Source organism: Drosophila mauritiana, chromosome X (genome assembly GCF_004382145.1).
Source record: "Drosophila mauritiana strain mau12 chromosome X, ASM438214v1, whole genome shotgun sequence".
Taxonomy (NCBI): Eukaryota; Metazoa; Arthropoda; class Insecta; order Diptera; family Drosophilidae; genus Drosophila; species Drosophila mauritiana.
In genome coordinates this window covers 16,114,498-16,139,743 of record NC_046672.1, presented here as the reverse complement: position 1 = coordinate 16,139,743, position 25,246 = coordinate 16,114,498, and the positions used below count along the sequence as shown (strand labels likewise).

At 36.3% G+C, this 25,246-nt stretch overlaps 3 protein-coding genes across 5 annotated transcripts; 2 read left to right on the top strand and 1 right to left on the bottom strand.

The window, feature by feature from the left end:
- Positions 1 to 17: 17 nt before the first annotated feature.
- LOC117148632 (katanin p80 WD40 repeat-containing subunit B1) lies at positions 18 to 21,589 on the top strand. 2 transcript variants are annotated; one of them, XM_033316133.1, is made up of 10 exons: positions 18 to 386; positions 1,205 to 1,332; positions 1,412 to 1,629; positions 5,221 to 5,562; positions 5,676 to 5,811; positions 19,265 to 20,332; positions 20,395 to 20,522; positions 20,592 to 20,681; positions 20,746 to 20,820; positions 20,880 to 21,589. In XM_033316133.1, exons 1-10 carry the CDS (start codon positions 353 to 355, stop codon positions 21,112 to 21,114), a joined length of 2,454 nt encoding a protein of 817 aa, XP_033172024.1. In that variant the 5' UTR covers positions 18 to 352; the 3' UTR covers positions 21,115 to 21,589. The 2 variants fall into 2 exon arrangements, with proteins under 2 accessions (XP_033172024.1, XP_033172023.1); XM_033316132.1 differs by having other exon boundaries at positions 20,392 to 20,522.
- On the bottom strand, positions 2,077 to 4,929 carry LOC117148633 (peroxisomal multifunctional enzyme type 2). 2 transcript variants are annotated; one of them, XM_033316134.1, is made up of 3 exons: positions 4,779 to 4,929; positions 3,661 to 4,446; positions 2,077 to 3,369 (listed from the first exon to the last, which is right to left on the bottom strand). In XM_033316134.1, the coding sequence occupies exons 2-3, from the start codon at positions 4,367 to 4,369 to the stop codon at positions 2,282 to 2,284; spliced, it is 1,797 nt and encodes a 598-aa protein (XP_033172025.1). In that variant the 5' UTR covers positions 4,370 to 4,446; positions 4,779 to 4,929; the 3' UTR covers positions 2,077 to 2,281. The 2 variants fall into 2 exon arrangements, with proteins under 2 accessions (XP_033172025.1, XP_033172026.1); XM_033316135.1 differs by lacking the exon at positions 4,779 to 4,929 and adding an exon at positions 4,610 to 4,718.
- Positions 21,590 to 21,992: 403 nt separating the features above from the next.
- LOC117148637 lies at positions 21,993 to 23,500 on the top strand. The gene is made up of 2 exons (XM_033316139.1): positions 21,993 to 22,571; positions 22,757 to 23,500. Exons 1-2 carry the CDS (start codon positions 22,105 to 22,107, stop codon positions 23,202 to 23,204), a joined length of 915 nt encoding a protein of 304 aa, XP_033172030.1. The 5' UTR covers positions 21,993 to 22,104; the 3' UTR covers positions 23,205 to 23,500.
- Positions 23,501 to 25,246: the final 1,746 nt, after the last annotated feature.

The following is a 25,246-nucleotide window of genomic DNA, read 5'->3' as shown; positions in this document are numbered from 1 at the left end:
CAGCTTGCTGCAGCCCTCGTCGTCGCTGTAATTACAATGTGATGTGCATTTGTTTTTGTTAATAAGAATTGCCCGATTAAACATTAAGACTATCTGTTTTTAAACAATGCGATCGCGGTGATATTGGCTCGTAAAGGTTTTACACACCGTGTGATTTTGTTTCAGTGCGCTTATTTGTTCGTTTCGTAAATAAGTGGTCTTCATTTTGCCCAAGAAAGACGGGAGCCCAGACAGCTGATCACAGACTTTGGCTCACACCTGCTACAAAAAGATAATATTTATTCGAAAACCTGGCATTCGGAGCGAATTTAGCAGCTGCCAGCGTATTTATATAACAACAATTTGATTGATTATGGCGCTGCCCAGAAAACTGATATCCAAGATCTGTAAGTAAACCGAATGTTCGAAAGTACCGTTGTATATTCCGACACACGCACAAGCACGTACAAATACGACTGCGTGTATATGTGTGTGTGTGCGTGGTTGAAATACTATCGTAAATTCTAGTGTTGCATGCAACTTCAGTAACTTTTAAAACAATACCATGCGTTCTTATAAACAATGCAGATACCCAATAGGAAAATCCCCAGATGTACATATGTATGTATGTAGTTATGTACATTGAGTGCAGCTGCAGCCGAATTGTTCGTTTTAAAATAATTAATATCTTGCTTTACAACGCAATATCAATATCAAATAAACAGCATACTGCTTTTCCAGACTTTAAAATAATATTTGTATATAGCCTTTAGAAGACTTCAATTGAATATTCAGAACTGTAGAAGTTCAAAAAGGCTTAAATCTGCGAACAAGTTTTCAATTTCTTTGAAATGCGTACATTTACGTATGTATGTACATACATACTGTACATATGTATGTATGTACATCGCTTTCATAGCTTAATCTTATCTGTTTTGTTTCTCAAATAATAACTAGTAATCTTTGTCATTCATAAATGTGGATAACGTAAACGGTACTTATTTATTTATATCGACAGTTTCCTTTGAAAAGATTCAAAAATCATTATATATATATACTATAACGGAAAAATCATATTTTTATTATTATTATATACTTGTTGTAAGTTTTGCCTTTGATCTTCAAAATCCGTTGATTAACCTATAGCTCTAGCTGTACATACTAACCATATCATCATATCATGAAAACTTGGCAAAAAGGACTAACCAATTCTCATCCTTTGCAGACGATATAAAGGCACATGATAGCAGGGTCACGAGCCTTGATCTTGGCGAAACTGGACGAGTGCTGGTCACCGGAGGAGAGGATCGCAATGTGAACCTCTGGGCGATTGGTCAAAATGAGTGCTTTATGGTGAGTTTAACCTGCTAATACCAATACTAACTACTTCCTACATATATGTACGTACTAATCGGTGACCCTTTCCTTTCAGTCTCTGACAGGCCACAATCGTTCCATCGATTGCGTGCGTTTTGCTTATAAGGATAACTTTGTCTACTCCGCCGACGATATCGGAATAATCCGAAGATGGGATCTGAATTCACAGAAAATCTACTCCACGCTAAATGGCCACATGAAGAGTGTTCGCACTCTGGACTTTAACCCGTCCGGAGAATATGTGGTATCCGGGAGCAATGATACCACCGTCAGGTGAGCCAAGGACCGATATATAAATAGTCAGAGTCACCCCATGAGTCAGTCGGAAGCTCTAGTTTCCTTATCAACTGGCAGATTTAAAGTGTATTCGTAGATTGAAAAGGGATGGCGATATTCTCCCTCCTTTTTTTAGCTGTGCTTATTCCTATAGAATACGCGTATTTTGGTTTTATAATCTACACAAAAGAAAGATCTTAAATCTGATTTTATTTTGGATTAATGCACATGTGTACATATTAGATGCCATCTATTAATATAGTCTTTTCTTCGATATCACTTGACCTACATATGTATAAAACTAAGATAATATGACTCACTACATTGCACAAAAGGGGACAGACTGACAAAGATAATATCACTTTGTGATGTTTAGCTAAAGTTTATTCTTTGTCTCAGTTATCTTATCCCTCAGATCTATTATATCCATGATCTTAAACAACATTGCTTTGTCAGTTAGGTGATGTTTTATTGGGTTATAAAAGTGTTACAAAAAAATACTTCTACCACCACGGGCGTTTCAACAATTGCATATGTATAGGCATATTTGTTATATTGTATGTACAGAGTAAACGGACGCGAAACGAATTATAAAGTCAATGATGATCCATCGCGACTAAGGCAGACTATGTGTCTCTAAGTGATCAGCTTACAGCTTGGCCTGTGAGCTCTTCAGGTCGACGTAGGCACCGGATATGACCTCCTTGCCGGTCTCCACGACCACGGTGCGGAAGTTGATGCGTGTGCCCTGCTTCCACATGTCCACGCGCAAACTCTGGCCCGGAATCACGGGTCCGGAGAAGCGCACTTTGACTGCCTTGAACAGAGCCGGGTTGTTGTCCGCAAACTGAGCGAGCACGGCGCGCACCGAGAAGCCCAGTGTGCAGAGTCCATGGAGGATGGGTGTCTTGAAGCCGGCCAGCAGGGCCATCTGGGGATCGATATGCAGGGGGTTCTTGTCGCCGGACAGACGGTACAGCGCTGCCTGGTCCTCGTTGGTCGCGTACTGGACGGTTGCGTCCGGCTGGCGATTGGGCGCCGGCTGCAGCGGAACTACACCGGCGATGGGCTCCTTCTTGCCGCCGAATTTGCCAGCGCCGACAACGAAAGTGCTGCTCTGGTTGCGCACCAACAGGCGGCCATTTTCGTCGAACGACTCGCAATTGGTGACGACCACAGCGCCGGATCCCTTGTCCATAACATCGAAGACCTTGCCGCTGGTCAGCAAAGTGCCACTGGTGGGCAGATTGTCGACGATCTCCAGATACTGTTCGCCGTGCAGAATGTTGGTGAAGTCCACCTGGCTGTTGGGCAAAGCCTTGCTGACCAGCTTGTCGGTGGACATTTGCAGCAGGAGGCCGGGCAGAACAAAGAAAGATGGAATGGCGGCGAAATCGGCATCGTTTTCGTACAGGAAGCGCATGTCCTTCGCGTTTTTGATGGATGCCCCAATGCCCAGGGCGTAGGTGATAAGCTCTTTGCTATTGAACTCGAAGGTATCCTCGACGGCGTCGCCGCCGCCTTCCTTGAGCTTCTCAAGCACTTCCAGCAGGGTGCCGGAGGCCTCTCCGATGGCACCCAAGTGCTTGGCCCTGGACATGTCGGTCACATTCGACCACACATCCTTGACGTACTCAATGGTCACGGGGTCGTCCAGCGAAGGACGCAGCACAGCGCCCTGGCCGCGAACAATGTGCACCTTGGTGGCCCAACCGGCGGCACTCTCGATGTAGCTACCTGTGGATCCGGAGAAGAGGAGAAAGCGATTAATAAACCCCATATATACACACATGTACATATATTCCTGATAAACGGGCTAAGTTTAAACGCTATCAGTATGAATTTCCCTAATCAGGCAGATTATGTTGACCATTTGGATTGGACTACTGGACATATTATAGATGCCTTAGCATTGGTTGTCCAAAATTGCATAATTTTGTGATTCTCAAAGGGTTAAATTGATACAAATTCATATGATAACCATTTCTGGGATAATGCAATTCTCGCATAACTTCGGATCCCACTCACCATTATCCTCGCAGGACTCGTGGCACAAGTAGGCCACCACGGGAGCAATAAGCTTGGGCTTCAGCTCGTTGAAGAGGATGTCGGGCAGGATGCCCTCGGTCATTCGACTGGCTGCAGTGGGCACGATGACGTTGCAAAGTACGTTGTTGCGGGCGCCCTCGATGGCCACCGTGTTGGCCAATCCGATGAGGCCCATCTTGGCGGCCGAGTAGTTGGCCTGCCCGAAATTACCATAGATGCCCGAGTTGGACGAGGTCATGATGATGCGGCCATAGTTCTGCTTCTTCATGTACGGGAATGCCGCCTGGGTGCACTTGAAGCTGCCCTTCAGATGGACATCGTTGACCAGATTCCAGTCCTGTTCGCTGGTCTTCACCAGACTCCTGTCGCGCAGAATGCCGGCATTGTTGACCAGGATATCGACGCGTCCGAAAGCATTGATGGCCGTCTCGATGACCTTTGCCCCATCGATCACCGAGTTGTAGTCGGCCACCGCCTCGCCGCCGGCCTTACGGATCTCATCCACCACAATGTCGGCGGCTCGCTGCGAGGCTCCCTCGCCGGAGTGGGTGCCACCCAGATCGTTGACCACCACCTTGGCGCCACGCTCCGCGAAGAGCAGTGCGTACTCGCGGCCCAAACCGGCGCCAGCTCCCGTCACCACCGCCACACGGCCGTCGTAACGAAGTTTTCCATCGGATGAGGACATGGTCTGTCTGTTGGTCAATCGCAATCGCAATTTCTGGTTTCGCTGCACAAATCCGGTCTCTGCGGCAACGCTCTCGGCTGCAAAATACGAATGAAACGATGAAAATAAACTGGTTGGCTAATAATCAAAATTGAAAGGAGAGGAGCACTTCTTTTCAATCGGGCTTAATCTTGAGCGATAATGCTATCGGCCCTCGCATATGTGAGTGTAACTTTGGGCTCTTCGACTGAAGAACGTTACCCAGGCGATATGGTCCAAGTCCAGGGGTTCATGGTTCACAGCCAAGTGCTTCGGATGGCACCGAAAGCAACGAAGTCCGAGATACAAGATACATTGGCACAGTGACGACAGCACAGTTATTCGAACTGCGTGAAATGGACCACACACACGTTAACCACGGTTCACTTACAATTCTCGAAGATTAGCTGTGCGATGGTGTGGTGGTGTGGTATGCCCGAATGCACAGATTAACCCAGTATCGCTGGTACAAAGTGCATTACTATCCGCTGTCGAGATAATTTTGCAATCGTTTAATCGGTTCACCCCACGAAAATGCACTAAAATATACTTCCCGCGTTCGTACGTTTGTGAGCACTAGAAAGTAGTGCCGTCAAAATGCTGGAAAGCAGTGCATCGGTTCGGAACTCCGCTAAGCCGTAGCAAAGTCTCCAACCCATTTCCATTTTCCAGGCGTTTAAATTTAAAAATGCATAATTATGGAAATTACACTTATCGTCATTTCAATTTCAATAATGTCTCTTCATTTAACATAGAACAATAAATTGAGTTATTAACATATTGTTTCCTTCCTTATTTAACTAACTATTAACTTCCATATCTCTGCATTTCAGGCTGTGGGACGTGCAGAACGAAAACAACTGCATTAAGGTATGTCGCGGCCACATGTCCCACGTGAATTCCGTAAAATTCTCGCCGGATGGACTTTGGATCGCCTCTGCTGGTTTGGAGGGTTCCATACTCATCTGGGACATACGGAAGAGCAAACAGATAATGGAGTTCATAGCCGATCCGCCGGTCACGGCCATCACATGCGTGCAATTCCATCCGTTCGAGTTCCTGCTGGCCGCCGGTCGCGTCGATGGCACAGTGTCCATTTATGATTTGGAGCACCAGCAGCTCGTCTCGCAGACCACGCACTTCTATGGCCAGGCCATCAGGTGTATAACCTTTAGGTGAGTCCTGCAAAGAAGAATGCGTAATCGTGATATATATTTAAATATATAGTAATTGTGCCAAATAGCGCATAAATTATAATAATCTGCATGTTCAACTTCATTTATTTCAGTGACAATGGCGAGTGCCTTTTTGTCGGCAGTTCTTCGGGCATTTCCGTTATTGGATGGGAACCGGATCGTGAGCTAGACCATATTAAAAGCACCTGGTCCTCCTTGGCGGACATGAAAGTGGTTAACAATAAGTTGGTAAGTTAAAGCACTCACTTTTTAAGCAAAGTACACTTCGAAATCTTGTTATCCTGATTTTTTGAAAAAAATAATCAGTATTATGGTCAGAATAAAAAATAATCGGTATTTTGATCAAAACATTCGAAATAATGACCCATACATTATTATATACATCATACATACAATATTGACAGTTATTGTATAGTTTCGCAACAATTTATGTAATCAATTAATTCTCTACCGTTAAGTTTAGTCATCAAATTTAATGATTGTCCGCGAAGGACAGTTTTAAATTAATATATCCAAAAAAAAAAAAAAAAAAAAAAAAAAAAAAAAAAAAAAAAAATACCTCGTTGGGTTTGTTTTTTAAATCCCAATCGATTTGCATTCAAGTTTGGGAATTTTAGGATTTTTCAATTTTTCGCAAATTTTGATGATGGTACCCCTTACAAAAAATGCGAAAATTTGGCCAAAAATTAAATTTACAAAATTAGTTTAAAAGTGACAGAAGTTGTTAGTATTGGTTGTAAGGAGTATAAAATGGTACTTCTTTTTGCTGTGTGAGAATTTTTAGTCAAGTTATAGCCAAAAAAGTCAACTTGAAAATTGAGTTTTTTGCGAAAAATAATTTTCCTGATTTTTGGCGAAAAAAATAATCGATATTTTGATCAAAACATTGGAAATAATAACCCAAATAGGGAATGTCATACCTCGTTGGGTTTGTTTTTTAAATCCCAATCGATTTGCATTCAAGTTTGGGAATTCTAGGATTTTTCAATTTTTCGCAAATTTTGATGATGGTACCCCTTACAAAAAATGCGAAAATTTGGCCAAAAATTAAATTTACAAAATTAGTTTAAAAGTGACAGAAGTTGTTAGTATTGGTTGTAAGGAGTATAAAATGGTACTTCTTTTTGCTGTGTGAGAATTTTTAGTCAAGTTATAGCCAAAAAAGTCAACTTGAAAATTGAGTTTTTTGCGAAAAATAATTTTCCTGATTTTTGGCGAAAAAAATAATCGATATTTTGATCAAAACATTGGAAATAATAACCCAAATAGGGAATGTCATACCTCGTTGGGTTTGTTTTTTAAATCCCAATCGATTTGCATTCAAGTTTGGGAATTCTAGGATTTTTCAATTTTTCGCAAATTTTGATGATGGTACCCCTTACAAAAAATGCGAAAATTTGGCCAAAAATTAAATTTACAAAATTAGTTTAAAAGTGACAGAAGTTGTTAGTATTGGTTGTAAGGAGTATAAAATGGTACTTCTTTTTGCTGTGTGAGAATTTTTAGTCAAGTTATAGCCAAAAAAGTCAACTTGAAAATTGAGTTATTTGCGAAAAATAATTTTCCTGATTTTTGGTGAAAAAAATAATCGATATTTTGATCAAAACATTCCAAATAATAACCCAAATAGGGAATGTCATACCTCGTTGGGTTTGTTTTTTAAATCCCAATCGATTTGCATTCAAGTTTGGGAATTCTAGGATTTTTCAATTTTTCGCAAATTTTGATGATGGTACCCCTTACAAAAAATGCGAAAATTTAGCCAAAAATAAATTTTACAAAATTAGTTTAAAAGTGACAGAAGTTGTTAGTATTGGTTGTAAGGAGTATAAAATGGTACTTCTTCTTGCTGTGTGAGAATTTTTAGACAAGTGAAAGTCTACTTGAAAATTGAGTTTTTTGCGAAAAATAATTTTCCTGATTTTTGGCGAAAAAAATAATCGGTATTTTGATCAAAACATTGGAAATAATGACCCAAATAGGGAATGTCATACCTCGTTGGGTTTGTTTTTTAAATCCCAATCGATTTGCATTCAAGTTTGGGAATTTTAGGATTTTTCAATTTTTCGCAAATTTTGATGATGGTACCCCTTACAAAAAATGCGAAAATTTGGCCAAAAATTAAATTTACAAAATTAGTTTAAAAGTGACAGAAGTTGTTAGTATTGGTTGTAAGGAGTATAAAATGGTACTTCTTTTTGCTGTGTGAGAATTTTTAGTCAAGTTATAGCCAAAAAAGTCAACTTGAAAATTGAGTTTTTTGCGAAAAATAATTTTCCTGATTTTTGGCGAAAAAAATAATTGGTATTTTGATCAAAACATTGGAATTAATGACCCAAATATGGAATGTCATACCTCGTTGGGTTTGTTTTTTAAATCCCAATCGATTTGCATTCAAGTTTGGGAATTTTAGGATTTTTCAATTTTTCGCAAATTTTGATGATGGTACCCCTTACAAAAAATGCGAAAATTTGGCCAAAAATTAAATTTACAAAATTAGTTTAAAAGTGACAGAAGTTGTTAGTATTGGTTGTAAGGAGAATAAAATGGTACTTCTTTTTGCTGTGTGAGAATTTTTAGTCAAGTTATAGCCAAAAAAGTCAACTTGAAAATTGAGTTTTTTGCGAAAAATAATTTTCCTGATTTTTGGCGAAAAAAATAATCGATATTTTGATCAAAACATTGGAAATAATAACCCAAATAGGGAATGTCATACCTCGTTGGGTTTGTTTTTTAAATCCCAATCGATTTGCATTCAAGTTTGGGAATTCTAGGATTTTTCAATTTTTCGCAAATTTTGATGATGGTACCCCTTACAAAAAATGCGAAAATTTGGCCAAAAATTAAATTTACAAAATTAGTTTAAAAGTGACAGAAGTTGTTAGTATTGGTTGTAAGGAGTATAAAATGGTACTTCTTTTTGCTGTGTGAGAATTTTTAGTCAAGTTATAGCCAAAAAAGTCAACTTGAAAATTGAGTTATTTGCGAAAAATAATTTTCCTGATTTTTGGTGAAAAAAATAATCGATATTTTGATCAAAACATTCCAAATAATAACCCAAATAGGGAATGTCATACCTCGTTGGGTTTGTTTTTTAAATCCCAATCGATTTGCATTCAAGTTTGGGAATTCTAGGATTTTTCAATTTTTCGCAAATTTTGATGATGGTACCCCTTACAAAAAATGCGAAAATTTAGCCAAAAATAAATTTTACAAAATTAGTTTAAAAGTGACAGAAGTTGTTAGTATTGGTTGTAAGGAGTATAAAATGGTACTTCTTCTTGCTGTGTGAGAATTTTTAGACAAGTGAAAGTCTACTTGAAAATTGAGTTTTTTGCGAAAAATAATTTTCCTGATTTTTGGCGAAAAAAATAATCGGTATTTTGATCAAAACATTGGAAATAATGACCCAAATAGGGAATGTCATACCTCGTTGGGTTTGTTTTTTAAATCCCAATCGATTTGCATTCAAGTTTGGGAATTTTAGGATTTTTCAATTTTTCGCAAATTTTGATGATGGTACCCCTTACAAAAAATGCGAAAATTTGGCCAAAAATTAAATTTACAAAATTAGTTTAAAAGTGACAGAAGTTGTTAGTATTGGTTGTAAGGAGTATAAAATGGTACTTCTTTTTGCTGTGTGAGAATTTTTAGTCAAGTTATAGCCAAAAAAGTCAACTTGAAAATTGAGTTTTTTGCGAAAAATAATTTTCCTGATTTTTGGCGAAAAAAATAATTGGTATTTTGATCAAAACATTGGAATTAATGACCCAAATATGGAATGTCATACCTCGTTGGGTTTGTTTTTTAAATCCCAATCGATTTGCATTCAAGTTTGGGAATTTTAGGATTTTTCAATTTTTCGCAAATTTTGATGATGGTACCCCTTACAAAAAATGCGAAAATTTGGCCAAAAATTAAATTTACAAAATTAGTTTAAAAGTGACAGAAGTTGTTAGTATTGGTTGTAAGGAGAATAAAATGGTACTTCTTTTTGCTGTGTGAGAATTTTTAGTCAAGTTATAGCCAAAAAAGTCAACTTGAAAATTGAGTTTTTTGCGAAAAATAATTTTCCTGATTTTTGGCGAAAAAAATAATCGGTATTTTGATCAAAACATTGGAAATAATGACCCAAATAGGGAATGTCATACCTCGTTGGGTTTGTTTTTTAAATCCCAATCGATTTGCATTCAAGTTTGGGAATTTTAGGATTTTTCAATTTTTCGCAAATTTTGATGATGGTACCCCTTACAAAAAATGCGAAAATTTGGCCAAAAATTAATTTTACAAAATTAGTTTAAAAGTGACAGAAGTTGTTAGTATTGGTTGTAAGGAGTATAAAATGGTACTTCTTTTTGCTGTGTGAGAATTTTTAGTCAAGTTATAGCCAAAAAAGTCAACTTGAAAATTGAGTTTTTTGCGAAAAATAATTTTCCTGATTTTTGGCGAAAAAAATAATTGGTATTTTGATCAAAACATTGGAATTAATGACCCAAATATGGAATGTCATACCTCGTTGGGTTTGTTTTTTAAATCCCAATCGATTTGCATTCAAGTTTGGGAATTTTAGGATTTTTCAATTTTTCGCAAATTTTGATGATGGTACCCCTTACAAAAAATGCGAAAATTTGGCCAAAAATTAATTTTACAAAATTAGTTTAAAAGTGACAGAAGTTGTTAGTATTGGTTGTAAGGAGTATAAAATGGTACTTCTTTTTGCTGTGTGAGAATTTTTAGTCAAGTTATAGCCAAAAAAGTCAACTTGAAAATTGAGTTTTTTGCGAAAAATAATTTTCCTGATTTTTGGCAAAAAAAATAATCGGTATTTTGATCAAAACATTGGAATTAATGACCCAAATATGGAATGTCATACCTCGTTGGGTTTGTTTTTTAAATCCCAATCGATTTGCATTCAAGTTTGGGAATTTTAGGATTTTTCAATTTTTCGCAAATTTTGATGATGACCCCTTACAAAAAATGCGAAAATTTGGCCAAAAATTAAATTTACAAAATTAGTTTAAAAGTGACAGAAGTTGTTAGTATTGGTTGTACGGAGTATAAAATGGTACTTCTTTTTGCTGTGTGAGAATTTTTAGTCAAGTTATAGCCAAAAAAGTCAACTTGAAAATTGAGTTTTTTGCGAAAAATAATTTTCCTGATTTTTGGCGAAAAAAATAATCGGTATTTTGATGAAAACATTGGAAATAATGACCCAAATAGGGAATGTCATACCTCGTTGGGTTTGTTTTTTAAATCCCAATCGATTTGCATTCAAGTTTGGGAATTTTAGTATTTTTCAATTTTTCGCAAATTTTGATGATGGTACCCCTTACAAAAAATGCGAAAATTTGGCCAAAAATTAATTTTACAAAATTAGTTTAAAAGTGACAGAAGTTGTTAGTATTGGTTGTAAGGAGTATAAAATGGTACTTCTTTTTGCTGTGTGAGAATTTTTAGTCAAGTTATAGCCAAAAAAGTCAACTTGAAAATTGAGTTTTTTGCGAAAAATAATTTTCCTGATTTTTGGCGAAAAAAATAATCGGTATTTTGATCAAAACATTGGAATTAATGACCCAAATATGGAATGTCATACCTCGTTGGGTTTGTTTTTTAAATCCCAATCGATTTGCATTCAAGTTTGGGAATTTTAGGATTTTTCAATTTTTCGTAAATTTTGATGATGGTACCCCTTACAAAAAATGCGAAAATTTGGCCAAAAATTAATTTTACAAAATTAGTTTAAAAGTGACAGAAGTTGTTAGTATTGGTTGTAAGGAGTATAAAATGGTACTTCTTTTTGCTGTGTGAGAATTTTTAGTCAAGTTATAGCCAAAAAAGTCAACTTGAAAATTGAGTTTTTTGCGAAAAATAATTTTCCTGATTTTTGGCAAAAAAAATAATCGGTATTTTGATCAAAACATTGGAATTAATGACCCAAATATGGAATGTCATACCTCGTTGGGTTTTGTTTTTTAAATCCCAATCGATTTGCATTCAAGTTTGGGAATTTTAAGATTTTTCAATTTTTCGCAAATTTTGATGATGACCCCTTACAAAAAATGCGAAAATTTGGCCAAAAATTAAATTTACAAAATTAGTTTAAAAGTGACAGAAGTTGTTAGTATTGGTTGTACGGAGTATAAAATGGTACTTCTTTTTGCTGTGTGAGAATTTTTAGTCAAGTTATAGCCAAAAAAGTCAACTTGAAAATTGAGTTTTTTGCGAAAAATAATTTTCCTGATTTTTGGCGAAAAAAATAATCGGTATTTTGATGAAAACATTGGAAATAATGACCCAAATAGGGAATGTCATACCTCGTTGGGTTTGTTTTTTAAATCCCAATCGATTTGCATTCAAGTTTGGGAATTTTAGTATTTTTCAATTTTTCGCAAATTTTGATGATGGTACCCCTTACAAAAAATGCGAAAATTTGGCCAAAAATTAATTTTACAAAATTAGTTTAAAAGTGACAGAAGTTGTTAGTATTGGTTGTAAGGAGTATAAAATGGTACTTCTTTTTGCTGTGTGAGAATTTTTAGTCAAGTTATAGCCAAAAAAGTCAACTTGAAAATTGAGTTTTTTGCGAAAAATAATTTTCCTGATTTTTGGCGAAAAAAATAATCGGTATTTTGATCAAAACATTGGAATTAATGACCCAAATATGGAATGTCATACCTCGTTGGGTTTGTTTTTTAAATCCCAATCGATTTGCATTCAAGTTTGGGAATTTTAGGATTTTTCAATTTTTCGTAAATTTTGATGATGGTACCCCTTACAAAAAATGCGAAAATTTGGCCAAAAATTAATTTTACAAAATTAGTTTAAAAGTGACAGAAGTTGTTAGTATTGGTTGTAAGGAGTATAAAATGGTACTTCTTTTTGCTGTGTGAGAATTTTTAGTCAAGTTATAGCCAAAAAAGTCAACTTGAAAATTGAGTTTTTTGCGAAAAATAATTTTCCTGATTTTTGGCAAAAAAAATAATCGGTATTTTGATCAAAACATTGGAATTAATGACCCAAATATGGAATGTCATACCTCGTTGGGTTTGTTTTTTAAATCCCAATCGATTTGCATTCAAGTTTGGGAATTTTAGGATTTTTCAATTTTTTCGCAAATTTTGATGATGGTACCCCTTACAAAAAATGCGAAAATTTGGCCAAAAATTAAATTTACAAAATTAGTTTAAAAGTGACAGAAGTTGTTAGTATTGGTTGTACGGAGTATAAAATGGTACTTCTTTTTGCTGTGTGAGAATTTTTAGTCAAGTTATAGCCAAAAAAGTCAACTTGAAAATTTAGTTTTTTGCGAAAAATAATTTTCCTGATTTTTGGCGAAAAAAATAATCGGTATTTTGATGAAAACATTGGAAATAATGACCCAAATAGGGAATGTCATACCTCGTTGGGTTTGTTTTTTAAATCCCAATCGATTTGAATTCAAGTTTGGGAATTTTAGTATTTTTCAATTTTTCGCAAATTTTGATGATGGTACCCCTTACAAAAAATGCGAAAATTTGGCCAAAAATTAATTTTACAAAATTAGTTTAAAAGTGACAGAAGTTGTTAGTATTGGTTGTAAGGAGTATAAAATGGTACTTCTTTTTGCTGTGTGAGAATTTTTAGTCAAGTTATAGCCAAAAAAGTCAACTTGAAAATTGAGTTTTTTGCGAAAAATAATTTTCCTGATTTTTGGCGAAAAAAATAATCGGTATTTTGATCAAAACATTGGAATTAATGACCCAAATATGGAATGTCATACCTCGTTGGGTTTGTTTTTTAAATCCCAATCGATTTGCATTCAAGTTTGGGAATTTTAGGATTTTTCAATTTTTCGCAAATTTTGATGATGGTACCCCTTACAAAAAATGCGAAAATTTGGCCAAAAATTAAATTTACAAAATTAGTTTAAAAGTGACAGAAGTTGTTAGTATTGGTTGTAAGGAGTATAAAATGGTACTTCTTTTTGCTGTGTGAGAATTTTTAGTCAAGTTATAGCCAAAAAAGTCAACTTGAAAATTGAGTTTTTTGCGAAAAATAATTTTCCTGATTTTTGGCGAAAAAAATAATTGGTATTTTGATCAAAACATTGGAATTAATGACCCAAATATGGAATGTCATACCTCGTTGGGTTTGTTTTTTAAATCCCAATCGATTTGCATTCAAGTTTGGGAATTTTAGGATTTTTCAATTTTTCGCAAATTTTGATGATGGTACCCCTTACAAAAAATGCGAAAATTTGGCCAAAAATTAAATTTACAAAATTAGTTTAAAAGTGACAGAAGTTGTTAGTATTGGTTGTAAGGAGTATAAAATGGTACTTCTTTTTGCTGTGTGAGAATTTTTAGTCAAGTTATAGCCAAAAAAAGTCAACTTGAAAATTGAGTTTTTTGCGAAAAATAATTTTCCTGATTTTTGGCGAAAAATATAATCGGTATTCTGATCAAAACATTGGAAATAATGACCCAAATATGGAATGTCATACCTCGTTGGGTTTGTTTTTTAAATCCCAATCGATTTGCATTCAAGTTTGGGAATTTTAGGATTTTTCAATTTTTTGCAAATTTTGATGATGGTACCCCTTACAAAAAATGCGAAAATTTGGCCAAAAATTAAATTTACAAAATTAGTTTAAAAGTGACAGAAGTTGTTAGTATTGGTTGTACGGAGTATAAAATGGTACTTCTTTTTGCTGTGTGAGAATTTTTAGTCAAGTTATAGCCAAAAAAGTCAACTTGAAAATTGAGTTTTTTGCGAAAAATACTTTTCCTGATTTTTGGCAAAAAAAATAATCGGTATTTTGATCAAAACATTGGAATTAATGACCCAAATAGGGAATGTCATACCTCGTTGGGTTTGTTTTTTTAAATCCCAATCGATTTGCATTCAAGTTTGGGAATTTTAGGATTTTTCAATTTTTCGCAAATTTTGATGATGGTACCCCTTACAAAAAATGCGAAAATTTGGCCAAAAATTAATTTTACAAAATTAGTTTAAAAGTGACAGAAGTTGTTAGTATTGGTTGTAAGGAGTATAAAATGGTACTTCTTTTTGCTGTGTGAGAATTTTTAGTCAAGTTATAGCCAAAAAAGTCAACTTGAAAATTGAGTTTTTTGCGAAAAATAATTTTCCTGATTTTTGGCGAAAAAAATAATCGGTATTTTGATCAAAACATTGGAATTAATGACCCAAATAGGGAATGTCATACCTCGTTGGGTTTGTTTTTTTAAATCCCAATCGATTTGCATTCAAGTTTGGGAATTTTAGGATTTTTCAATTTTTCGCAAATTTTGATGATGGTACCCCTTACAAAAAATGCGAAAATTTGGCCAAAAATTAAATTTACAAAATTAGTTTAAAAGTGACAGAAGTTGTTAGTATTGGTTGTACGGAGTATAAAATGGTACTTCTTTTTGCTGTGTGAGAATTTTTAGTCAAGTTATAGCCAAAAAAGTCAACTTGAAAATTGAGTTTTTTGCGAAAAATAATTTTCCTGATTTTTGGCGAAAAAAATAATCGGTATTTTTATCAAAACATTGGAAATAATGACCCAAATAGGGAATGTCATACCTCGTTGGGTTTGTTTTTTTAAATCCCAATCGATTTGCATTCAAGTTTGGGAATTTTAGGATTTTTCAATTTTTCGCAAATTTTGATGATGGTACCCCTTACAAAAAATGCGAAAATTTGGCCAAAAATTAATTTTACAAAATTAGTTTAAAAGTGACAGAAGTTGTTAGTATTGGTTGTAAGGAGTATAAAATGGTACTTCTTTTTGCTGTGTGAGAATTTTTAGTCAAGTTATAGCCAAAAAAGTCAACTTGAAAATTGAGTTTTTTGCGAAAAATAATTTTCCTGATTTTTGGCGAAAAAAATAATCGGTATTTTGATCAAAACATTGGAATTAATGACCCAAATAGGGAATGTCATACCTCGTTGGGTTTGTTTTTTTAAATCCCAATCGATTTGCATTCAAGTTTGGGAATTTTAGGATTTTTCAATTTTTCGCAAATTTTGATGATGGTACCCCTTACAAAAAATGCGAAAATTTGGCCAAAAATTAATTTTACAAAATTAGTTTAAAAGTGACAGAAGTTGTTAGTATTGGTTGTAAGGAGTATAAAATGGTACTTCTTTTTGCTGTGTGAGAATTTTTAGTCAAGTTATAGCCAAAAAAGTCAACTTGAAAATTGAGTTTTTTGCGAAAAATAATTTTCCTGATTTTTGGCGAAAAAAATAATCGGTATTTTGATCAAAACATTGGAATTAATGACCCAAATATGGAATGTCATACCTCGTTGGGTTTGTTTTTTAAATCCCAATCGATTTGCATTCAAGTTTGGGAATTTTAGGATTTTTCAATTTTTCGCAAATTTTGATGATGGTACCCCTTACAAAAAATGCGAAAATTTGGCCAAAAATTAAATTTACAAAATTAGTTTAAAAGTGACAGAAGTTGTTAGTATTGGTTGTAAGGAGTATAAAATGGTACTTCTTTTTGCTGTGTGAGAATTTTTAGTCAAGTTATAGCCAAAAAAGTCAACTTGAAAATTGAGTTTTTTGCGAAAAATAATTTTCCTGATTTTTGGCGAAAAAAATAATCGGTATTTTGATAAAAACATTGGAATTAATGACCCAAATATGGAATGTCATACCTCGTTTGGTTTGTTTTTTAAATCCCAATCGATTTGCATTCAAGTTTGGGAATTTTAGGATTTTTCAATTTTTCGTAAATTTTGATGATGGTACCCCTTACAAAAAATGCGAAAATTTGGCCAAAAATTAAATTTACAAAATTAGTTTAAAAGTGACAGAAGTTGTTAGTATTGGTTGTACGGAGTATAAAATGGTACTTCTTTTTGCTGTGTGAGAATTTTTAGTCAAGTTATAGCCAAAAAAGTCAACTTGAAAATTGAGTTTTTTGCGAAAAATAATTTTCCTGATTTTTGGCGAAAAAAATAATCGGTATTTTGATCAAAACATTGGAATTAATGACCCAAATATGGAATGTCATACCTCGTTTGGTTTGTTTTTTAAATCCCAATCGATTTGCATTCAAGTTTGGGAATTTTAGGATTTTTCAATTTTTCGTAAATTTTGATGATGGTACCCCTTACAAAAAATGCGAAAATTTGGCCAAAAATTAATTTTACAAAATTAGTTTAAAAGTGACAGAAGTTGTTAGTATTGGTTGTAAGGAGTATAAAATGGTACTTCTTTTTGCTGTGTGAGAATTTTTAGTCAAGTTATAGCCAAAAAAGTCAACTTGAAAATTGAGTTTTTTGCGAAAAATAATTTTCCTGATTTTTGGCGAAAAAAATAATCGGTATTTTGATCAAAACATTGGAATTAATGACCCAAATATGGAATGTCATACCTCGTTGGGTTTGTTTTTTAAATCCCAATCGATTTGCATTCAAGTTTGGGAATTTTAGGATTTTTCAATTTTTCGCAAATTTTGATGATGGTATCCCTTACAAAAAATGCGAAAATTTGGCCAAAAATTAAATTTACAAAATTAGTTTAAAAGTGACAGAAGTTGTTAGTATTGGTTGTAAGGAGTATAAAATGGTACTTCTTTTTGCTGTGTGAGAATTTTTAGTCAAGTTATAGCCAAAAAAGTCAACTTGAAAATTGAGTTTTTTGCGAAAAATAATTTTCCTGATTTTTGGCGAAAAAAATAATTGGTATTTTGATCAAAACATTGGAATTAATGACCCAAATATGGAATGTCATACCTCGTTGGGTTTGTTTTTTAAATCCCAATCGATTTGCATTCAAGTTTGGGAATTTTAGGATTTTTCAATTTTTCGCAAATTTTGATGATGGTACCCCTTACAAAAAATGCGAAAATTTGGGCAAAAATTAATTTTACAAAATTAGTTTAAAAGTGACAGAAGTTGTTAGTATTGGTTGTAAGGAGTATAAAATGGTACTTCTTTTTGCTGTGTGAGAATTTTTAGTCAAGTTATAGCCAAAAAAGTCAACTTGAAAATTGAGTTTTTTGCGAAAAATAATTTTCCTGATTTTTGGCGAAAAAAAATAATCGGTATTTTGATCAAAACATTGGAATTAATGACCCAAATATGGAATGTCATACCTCGTTGGGTTTGTTTTTTAAATCCCAATCGATTTGCATTCAAGTTTGGGAATTTTAGGATTTTTCAATTTTTCGCAAATTTTGATGATGGTACGTACCCCTTACAAAAAATGCGAAAATTTGGCCAAAAATTAAATTTACAAAATTAGTTTAAAAGTGACAGAAGTTGTTAGTATTGGTTGTAAGGAGTATAAAATGGTACTTGTTTTTGCTGTGTGAGAATTTTTAGTCAAGTTATAGCCAAAAAAGTCAACTTGAAAATTGAGTTTTTTGCGAAAAATAATTTTCCTGATTTTTGGCGAAAAAAATAATCGGTATTTTGATCAAAACATTGGAAATAATGACCCAAATAGGGAATGTCATACCTCGTTGGGTTTGTTTTTTAAATCCCAATCGATTTGCATTCAAGTTTGGGAATTTTAGGATTTTTCAATTTTTCGCAAATTTTGATGATGGTACCCCTTACAAAAAATGCGAAAATTTGGCCAAAAATTAATTTTACAAAATTAGTTTAAAAGTGACAGAAGTTGTTAGTATTGGTTGTAAGGAGTATAAAATGGTACTTCTTTTTGCTGTGTGAGAATTTTTAGTCAAGTTATAGCCAAAAAAGTCAACTTGAAAATTGAGTTTTTTGCGAAAAATAATTTTCCTGATTTTTGGCGAAAAAAATAATCGATATTTTGATCAAAACATTGGAAATAATAACCCAAATAGGGAATGTCATACCTCGTTGGGTTTGTTTTTTAAATCCCAATCGATTTGCATTCAAGTTTGGGAATTTTAGGATTTTTCTATTTTTCGCAAATTTTGATGATGGTACCCCTTACAAAAAATGCGAAAATTTGGCCAAAAATTAAATTTACAAAATTAGTTTAAAAGTGACAGAAGTTGTTAGTATTGGTTGTAAGGAGTATAAAATGGTACTTGTTTTTGCTGTGTGAGAATTTTTAGTCAAGTTATAGCCAAAAAAGTCAACTTGAAAATTGAGTTTTTTGCGAAAAATAATTTTCCTGATTTTTGGCGAAAAAAATAATCGGTATTTTGATCAAAACATTGGAAATAATGACCCAAATAGGGAATGTCATACCTCGTTGGGTTTGTTTTTTAAATCCCAATCGATTTACATTCAAGTTTGGGAATTTTAGGATTTTTCAATTTTTCGCAAATTTTGATGATGGTACCCCTTACAAAAAATGCGAAAATTTGGCCAAAAATTAATTTTACAAAATTAGTTTAAAAGTGACAGAAGTTGTTAGTATTGGTTGTAAGGAGTATAAAATGGTACTTCTTTTTGCTGTGTGAGAATTTTTAGTCAAGTTATAGCCAAAAAAGTCAACTTGAAAATTGAGTTTTTTGCGAAAAATAATTTTCCTGATTTTTGGCGAAAAAAATAATCGGTATTTTGATCAAAACATTGGAAATAATGACCCAAATATGGAATGTCAACACAGTTTTTATTTTAGCAAACATTGCATCCGACAAATTTTCTTCAGCTGTTTTGTCGTTTTGATTAAGGAATCACCTTAAATGTAAAATGTCTACAACTGGAATATCCATTAAAATCCATTGCCCTTCCTTTTGCAGATCTGTGGCTGTCATGAGATCGACAACGTTTCAATTAACACCATCAGTCTGGATCGAGTGATACCGTTCTATCAGCCGCCAAACTCTCTACCCAACTTTAAGCACAACTCGACGAACCGAAAGAGCTTCACACGTGGCAACCAGAAGTTCAGGCTGTCAGTGGGTGGTGCCAAGCCGGCACAGGTGCAGGAGGAGCACGAGGGCAACAAGAGTGGATTGTCCTCGCCCAACTATAGTCTGGAGGTTGTGAATGAGGCGGTGCTGGAGTCGGCGGAGACTTCTCCAATGTCCTCGTTGCCACCTGTCCACTTGGCTACGATGGCCGGATCGTCGGCGGACCTGGCGCCGCATCATGTCGTATATGGCGGAGCAATCGATTCGTCCCTGAGGCAGGGTAAGTACTCCAGAGTGCCTGATAATATGGCCAGCTATGGTAGTAGTTACGGGGCCATCGATACCCGCCTGATGTCCTTGAACGAACCCAGTTCGCTGCACAAGCCGGACATTTACAATCAATATTCGCTGGACAAGAACGAGGAGGCGGATGTGCAGCAGTTGGAGTTCAATCTGAACGATAGCAATCCGCCAATACTCAACAACTATGATAACTACGAAATGGCCGAGGACTTTCCGGTCAATCAGAACCTGAACTACATTACCAATAACTATAAGCCAGTGCCCGCCACCTCCACGATCAACGCCTCGTCCAAGTCGATCAAGAAGACCACTACCACCACCCTGCACAAGAGGACAACGAGCAACATGGCCGGCGCAAAGCAGACGTCCACGGGCATCTTTGGTGGCAGCAAGCTAAGCCAGGTCTCCTCGGTCAGCTCCATGGAACTGCACAAGCTGGACGACAATATGGTACTGAAAAAGTCCTCCTCCTCGAATGTCGTCAACAAGAACAAACGGCCAATGGGCTCGGCCCAGAGTCAGTTCAGCAAGGAGAACAATCAACAGAAAAATATCAACGTGGAAATCATAACAAAGCCACCGATGCGATCCCGCACCACCCTGGATATGCGTACGTCTCACCAGGCTAAAACTCAGGAAAAGCAAATTCACGTGAGTGTTTGAAAACTTCGCTAGGTGCCCTTCATTTAATCAACGTCATATTATTCCAGCAGCAGCCAATGAACAATCGCATTATAATGGATGATCACGACTTCGATATGCTCTCGAGATCACATGAGGCTGTGCTGCAGGAACTGAGCAATCGCCAGTCTAGCCTGGATTTGCTGCGGCACGCAACAAGGTAAGTATTGGTTGCACGTTATATTTGAAGCATATCAATCAATTGATACATACATTGGGAATCATGTAGGTCTCACGATGTGCTGGGCGCATTAAGGCAGGCAAAGAGTTGTGGCAAATCCATTTTCATAGATCTACTCGGAGCCATACTGGAGAAACCGTAAGCATAATATTATAAATATTAAAGCGATAGCGATAGCAATATGAGCTTAATACCATTACAGGTCCTCGTGGAACTTGGACTTCTGCATGTTTGTGCTGCCAGAGATTTACGAACTCTTACAAAGCCAACACAAGTTGTGAGTACAGATAAACATAAACGAAGAGGTAGCCCAAGTAATCACAATCTTTATTTCAGCCACTTTACGAGAGCCTGTGATACCCTGCGCATTATACTGTCGAACTTCTTGCCAACTATACAGGAGAATCTCGATTCCTGGGCCGCCAATGGCCTGGGCGTCGATGTGACACGCGAGGATCGACAGAGGAAGTGCGCCGAGTGCCAGCGGTGGTTGTTGCAAATCAAGAACCTGCCCGAGAGCACACACTTTGGGTCCACGCTGTCACAATTGCAAAACATAATTATTTTCTAAGGGCAACGCATATCCAGCTGTAGATGCTCCTCGGCGTTCAAATCAGCCCATGAACGGTACAAAGATCGTCAACAAAAGAAAACCACCAGCTTCCCAAAACCTGATTACGAAATCCAGTGTCGTGGGGAGTGGCCTCATTTGTCGCTCTAAGCTGCCAAACTAAGGAATTTTAAACAATCGTTTCCGGAACAGCAGCTCTATGACGAGCTCTTCCGAACGCTGTTTATCCAACATTAACATTAACCCTTCGGCCTTCTATTCATCATCATGTTGCGATGAGGTCAACTTGTGAACTGAGGAAGTTACTTATGATTTCCTTCGTCACAAGCCAATTTCAGCCGACCGCGATGATTAGAAAATGGGCCTTAGTTATTTAATGATTTGTAATATTAATTTGTTATGCAAACTAATTTATATAATAATTATTTACCTACACCTAAGTCCCAAAATTTAAAAATATATAAAAGAAAACATACGTGGATTCTATTTACTATTTGCGATCAAATATTCTTTGAGGTAAGTACACTTTTCAGAGTTTACAACTAATCTAAAAAAGTTCATGGCGATCTAAAGCACATGTGTGTGTATGGCAAAGGTATGTTGGTGAAAGAAAGAAATGAATAAAATTAGTTTGTTAAAAGCTGGCTGATTTATCTGGTTTTGTCGGATTGCAACTAAACTAGTGTCTTTACATGTATTTAGCACACAGACTAGTGCAATGGGAGAAGTTCTATGGGTGGGTGGGTTGTTTATATTATTATGCTTATTTTTGTGCAAGCGGTGAAATCGGGGAATGTACTACGAGTAGTGCGGTTCACTGCTCCAATAGAATGACCAACAAAGCAGCCAGAACAAACGGCTTTGAAGTTCAACTTACCATGTCGCCGAATCATTGTAGCGTTTAATGCCCAACCTTTCAATAGAGTTTTGCAGCGATTAGTGGAGCACTTCGACCTGGCACTCCGAGCGCATCGGCTGTACTTCTGCACGATGTCCGAGAATAGAGTCATCCATATGTGGATGCGCTGTCTGATGCCACTGCTGCTGGCCAACTGCATTGCGGCGAATCCCAGTTTCGAGGACCCTAACCGTAGTCCGGATATGGAGGCGAAGGACAGCAGCGTGGTGGATACTATGGGCATGGGCATGGGCGTCCTGGATCCCACGCAGCCAAAGCAGATGAATTACCAGAAGCCACCCTTGGGATACAAGGACTACGATTACTATCTGGGACCTCGACGAATGGCGGATCCCTATGGGGCCGATAATGATCTGAGTGCCTCGTCAGCCATTAAGATTCATGGCGAGGGCAATTTGGCTTCGCTGAACAGGCCGGTCAGTGGAGTTGCCCACAAACCACTGCCCTGGTACGGCGATTACTCCGGCAAACTGCTGGCCAGTGCTCCACCGATGTACCCATCCAGGTCCTACGATCCCTATATTCGCCGCTACGACAGGTGAGTGTGTGTTCCAGTATATCGAAGCTATCGCAAAAATATAGTTCATCTGTAATGGAAGGTTTTTTTCTCAGAATCTGATAAAAGTAGTTCAACCAAAAATGAATTTCAGAAAAATTATGCTAATGAAATGCATTCATGGAACATGAACCTAATTATTATTGTATTACTATTTATTTTTGCAGATATGATGAGCAGTACCATAGGAATTATCCACAGTATTTTGAGGACATGTACATGCACCGGCAACGCTTCGATCCGTATGATAGCTATAGTCCCCGGATACCGCAGTACCCGGAACCCTACGTTATGTATCCCGACCGATATCCGGATGCCCCACCTTTGAGGGATTATCCGAAAATGCGGCGCGGATACATTGGTGACCCAATGGCGCCCATCGATTCCTACAGCAGCAGCAAGTACGTCTCTTCAAAGCAGTCTGATCTGAATTTTCCGGTTCGTAACGAACGCATCGTATACTACGCCCACCTGCCGGAGATCGTACGGACACCATATGATAGTGGATCCCCGGAGGATCGGAACTCGGCGCCTTACAAGCCGAACAAGAAGAAAATCAAAAACATTCAGCGGCCTCTAGCGAATAATTCTACCACCTATAAAATGACGTTGTAGATGGGCTTTTAGAATGTAAGATATATTTTTTTTTTATTATTCATTATTCGAATGCATTTGTAGTTGTCACCCATGGAAATTAGCACCAAGTTCAGTGTACCAGCACATTGATTAAAAATATTGAGTAAGCTTAAGCTTATTAGCATTTTTGATGATTTTGCATATATATTTGCATTTAAATTGTTTCACTCACTTCTCATATTTCATAAGGCTTTTTTTTTGTCGATTTATAGGATCAATATAAGCGCTAAAAAACTATATCATATTTGAATAATATATTTCTTTAAAATATAATCGAACACAAAACGATAAATTAACTTCTCATAGCGTATATTAATTCTAAATCCAAAGAAATTATAAAAAAATACAATTATGCTCTAAAAGTTGCCCCATCTAAATTAAATTAAGTTATTCTCTTCCACTCAAACGTGTAAAAAACTTTCAAAGCAAATAAAGCCCATTCACAACTTGCCAGGTTTGGTTTCTTTTGACCAAGTTTCATTTACGGATATGGATTTATTGAAGACCCGGCAAAATTACGTCCATCGGTTCGAGATCCCCAGAGTCTCGTTAATTACGCAACGCCATTACTTTGGCTTTTGTTTCGAACTAGCGGGGGATGGATGGATATTAAAGTTTGCGATTTGTGTAATTTAACTTTTTCGCTGTCTCTGCAAGCAAACAAGAAGCATTCGTAATTATTTACAAGCATGCATATGTATATCTATGGTACATATGGTATACCCGCACACATGGAAGAAGGTCATAAGGGCCATTCATCCTGAAGCTTTATGTGTGTTTGGGTCTTGTTCTCCTTTTTCCTTGTCGTTTTGACACAAGAGGAGCAAAAGAGCTATTATGGTGCCCAATACCAGCGACAACAAATACTTGTGTAATGCATGAACACGTACGGCTAATTAATGTCCTTTTTTTTTGGAGCTAAGCTTGCCGGCGAGAATCGGCGGATGGATGTAGTTGCCAATGGTGTAGGACGATTTGTCAAGAGGTTTGATTTCATCAATCGAAACTCATATTGGTCATGTCACAAATTAATTAAAGGTTAATAATTAAAACAAGCAATACAAGCTGAATATCCCATACTTTTTGGCCAATCTCCGTTTAAGCTCTTCTTTAAGCCAAGTAGGTTTTATGAACTTAATGATCTTCAGAGTAAGTTTGCACTACTTCCAGCAAGCTAAATAAATGATACACATACCAAATCCAAGCATAAATTGGCGTTTCTTGTTAAAGGCAGGGTATTCCTGTGCCTACTACATGATTAAGATAGCCACGCGTCCGTCTGTCCTGCGTTTGTCCATTTTACGAGCTGTGCTTCGCTGTCCTTTTCCTTCGGCATTTCCGTGTTATTACTCACAACTTGACACGGACATTTTCACAGGTCACAGCCACGCACAAATGAACTCACACACACAAACATGAATCCGGGAGCGCAGGACAATTGCCGTCCTTGTGGGACATTTTGCATGACGATGCGAAGCGAAGGACTCGCGCCGGAATTGGAAATGGAAGTGAGAGTGAGGGGTGGCCACCTAATGAGCGCACACCACCCATCGAATGAAATGTAACAGGCGAGGATGGATTCCCACAGCACAGGTCAACAAAATAGATCTCACCGGACTACCATAAATTAAATGCAACATGATAGTGTTTTATTTTCAGCAATAAGTTACTTTAAAGTTTAAAATATAAAGCAAACATTAAATTATATTAATTTAATTGACTTTTACTTTAGAGCCCAACCCATATGCACCTAGCTTCTTGCCCACTGCTGTGCGTGTACCCACATATATCCAAAGAACAAGGCAATTCGGCTGCTTTGTGGATCTCGGGCTTGGCAAGAAAAACAATAACAATGATGCACGCGATACTTAACAAACTTTTGCGCCGGGCGGCTCCATAATTAGAATCATTGAAATAGCCATTCAACGTTCATTTGCTCTGACAGGGAAGTCGGCCTTTTCTGGCCAGGACCTGGAGCTGAAGCTGGATGCTTTACCTTTGGGGGAACACGGGCTAACTGG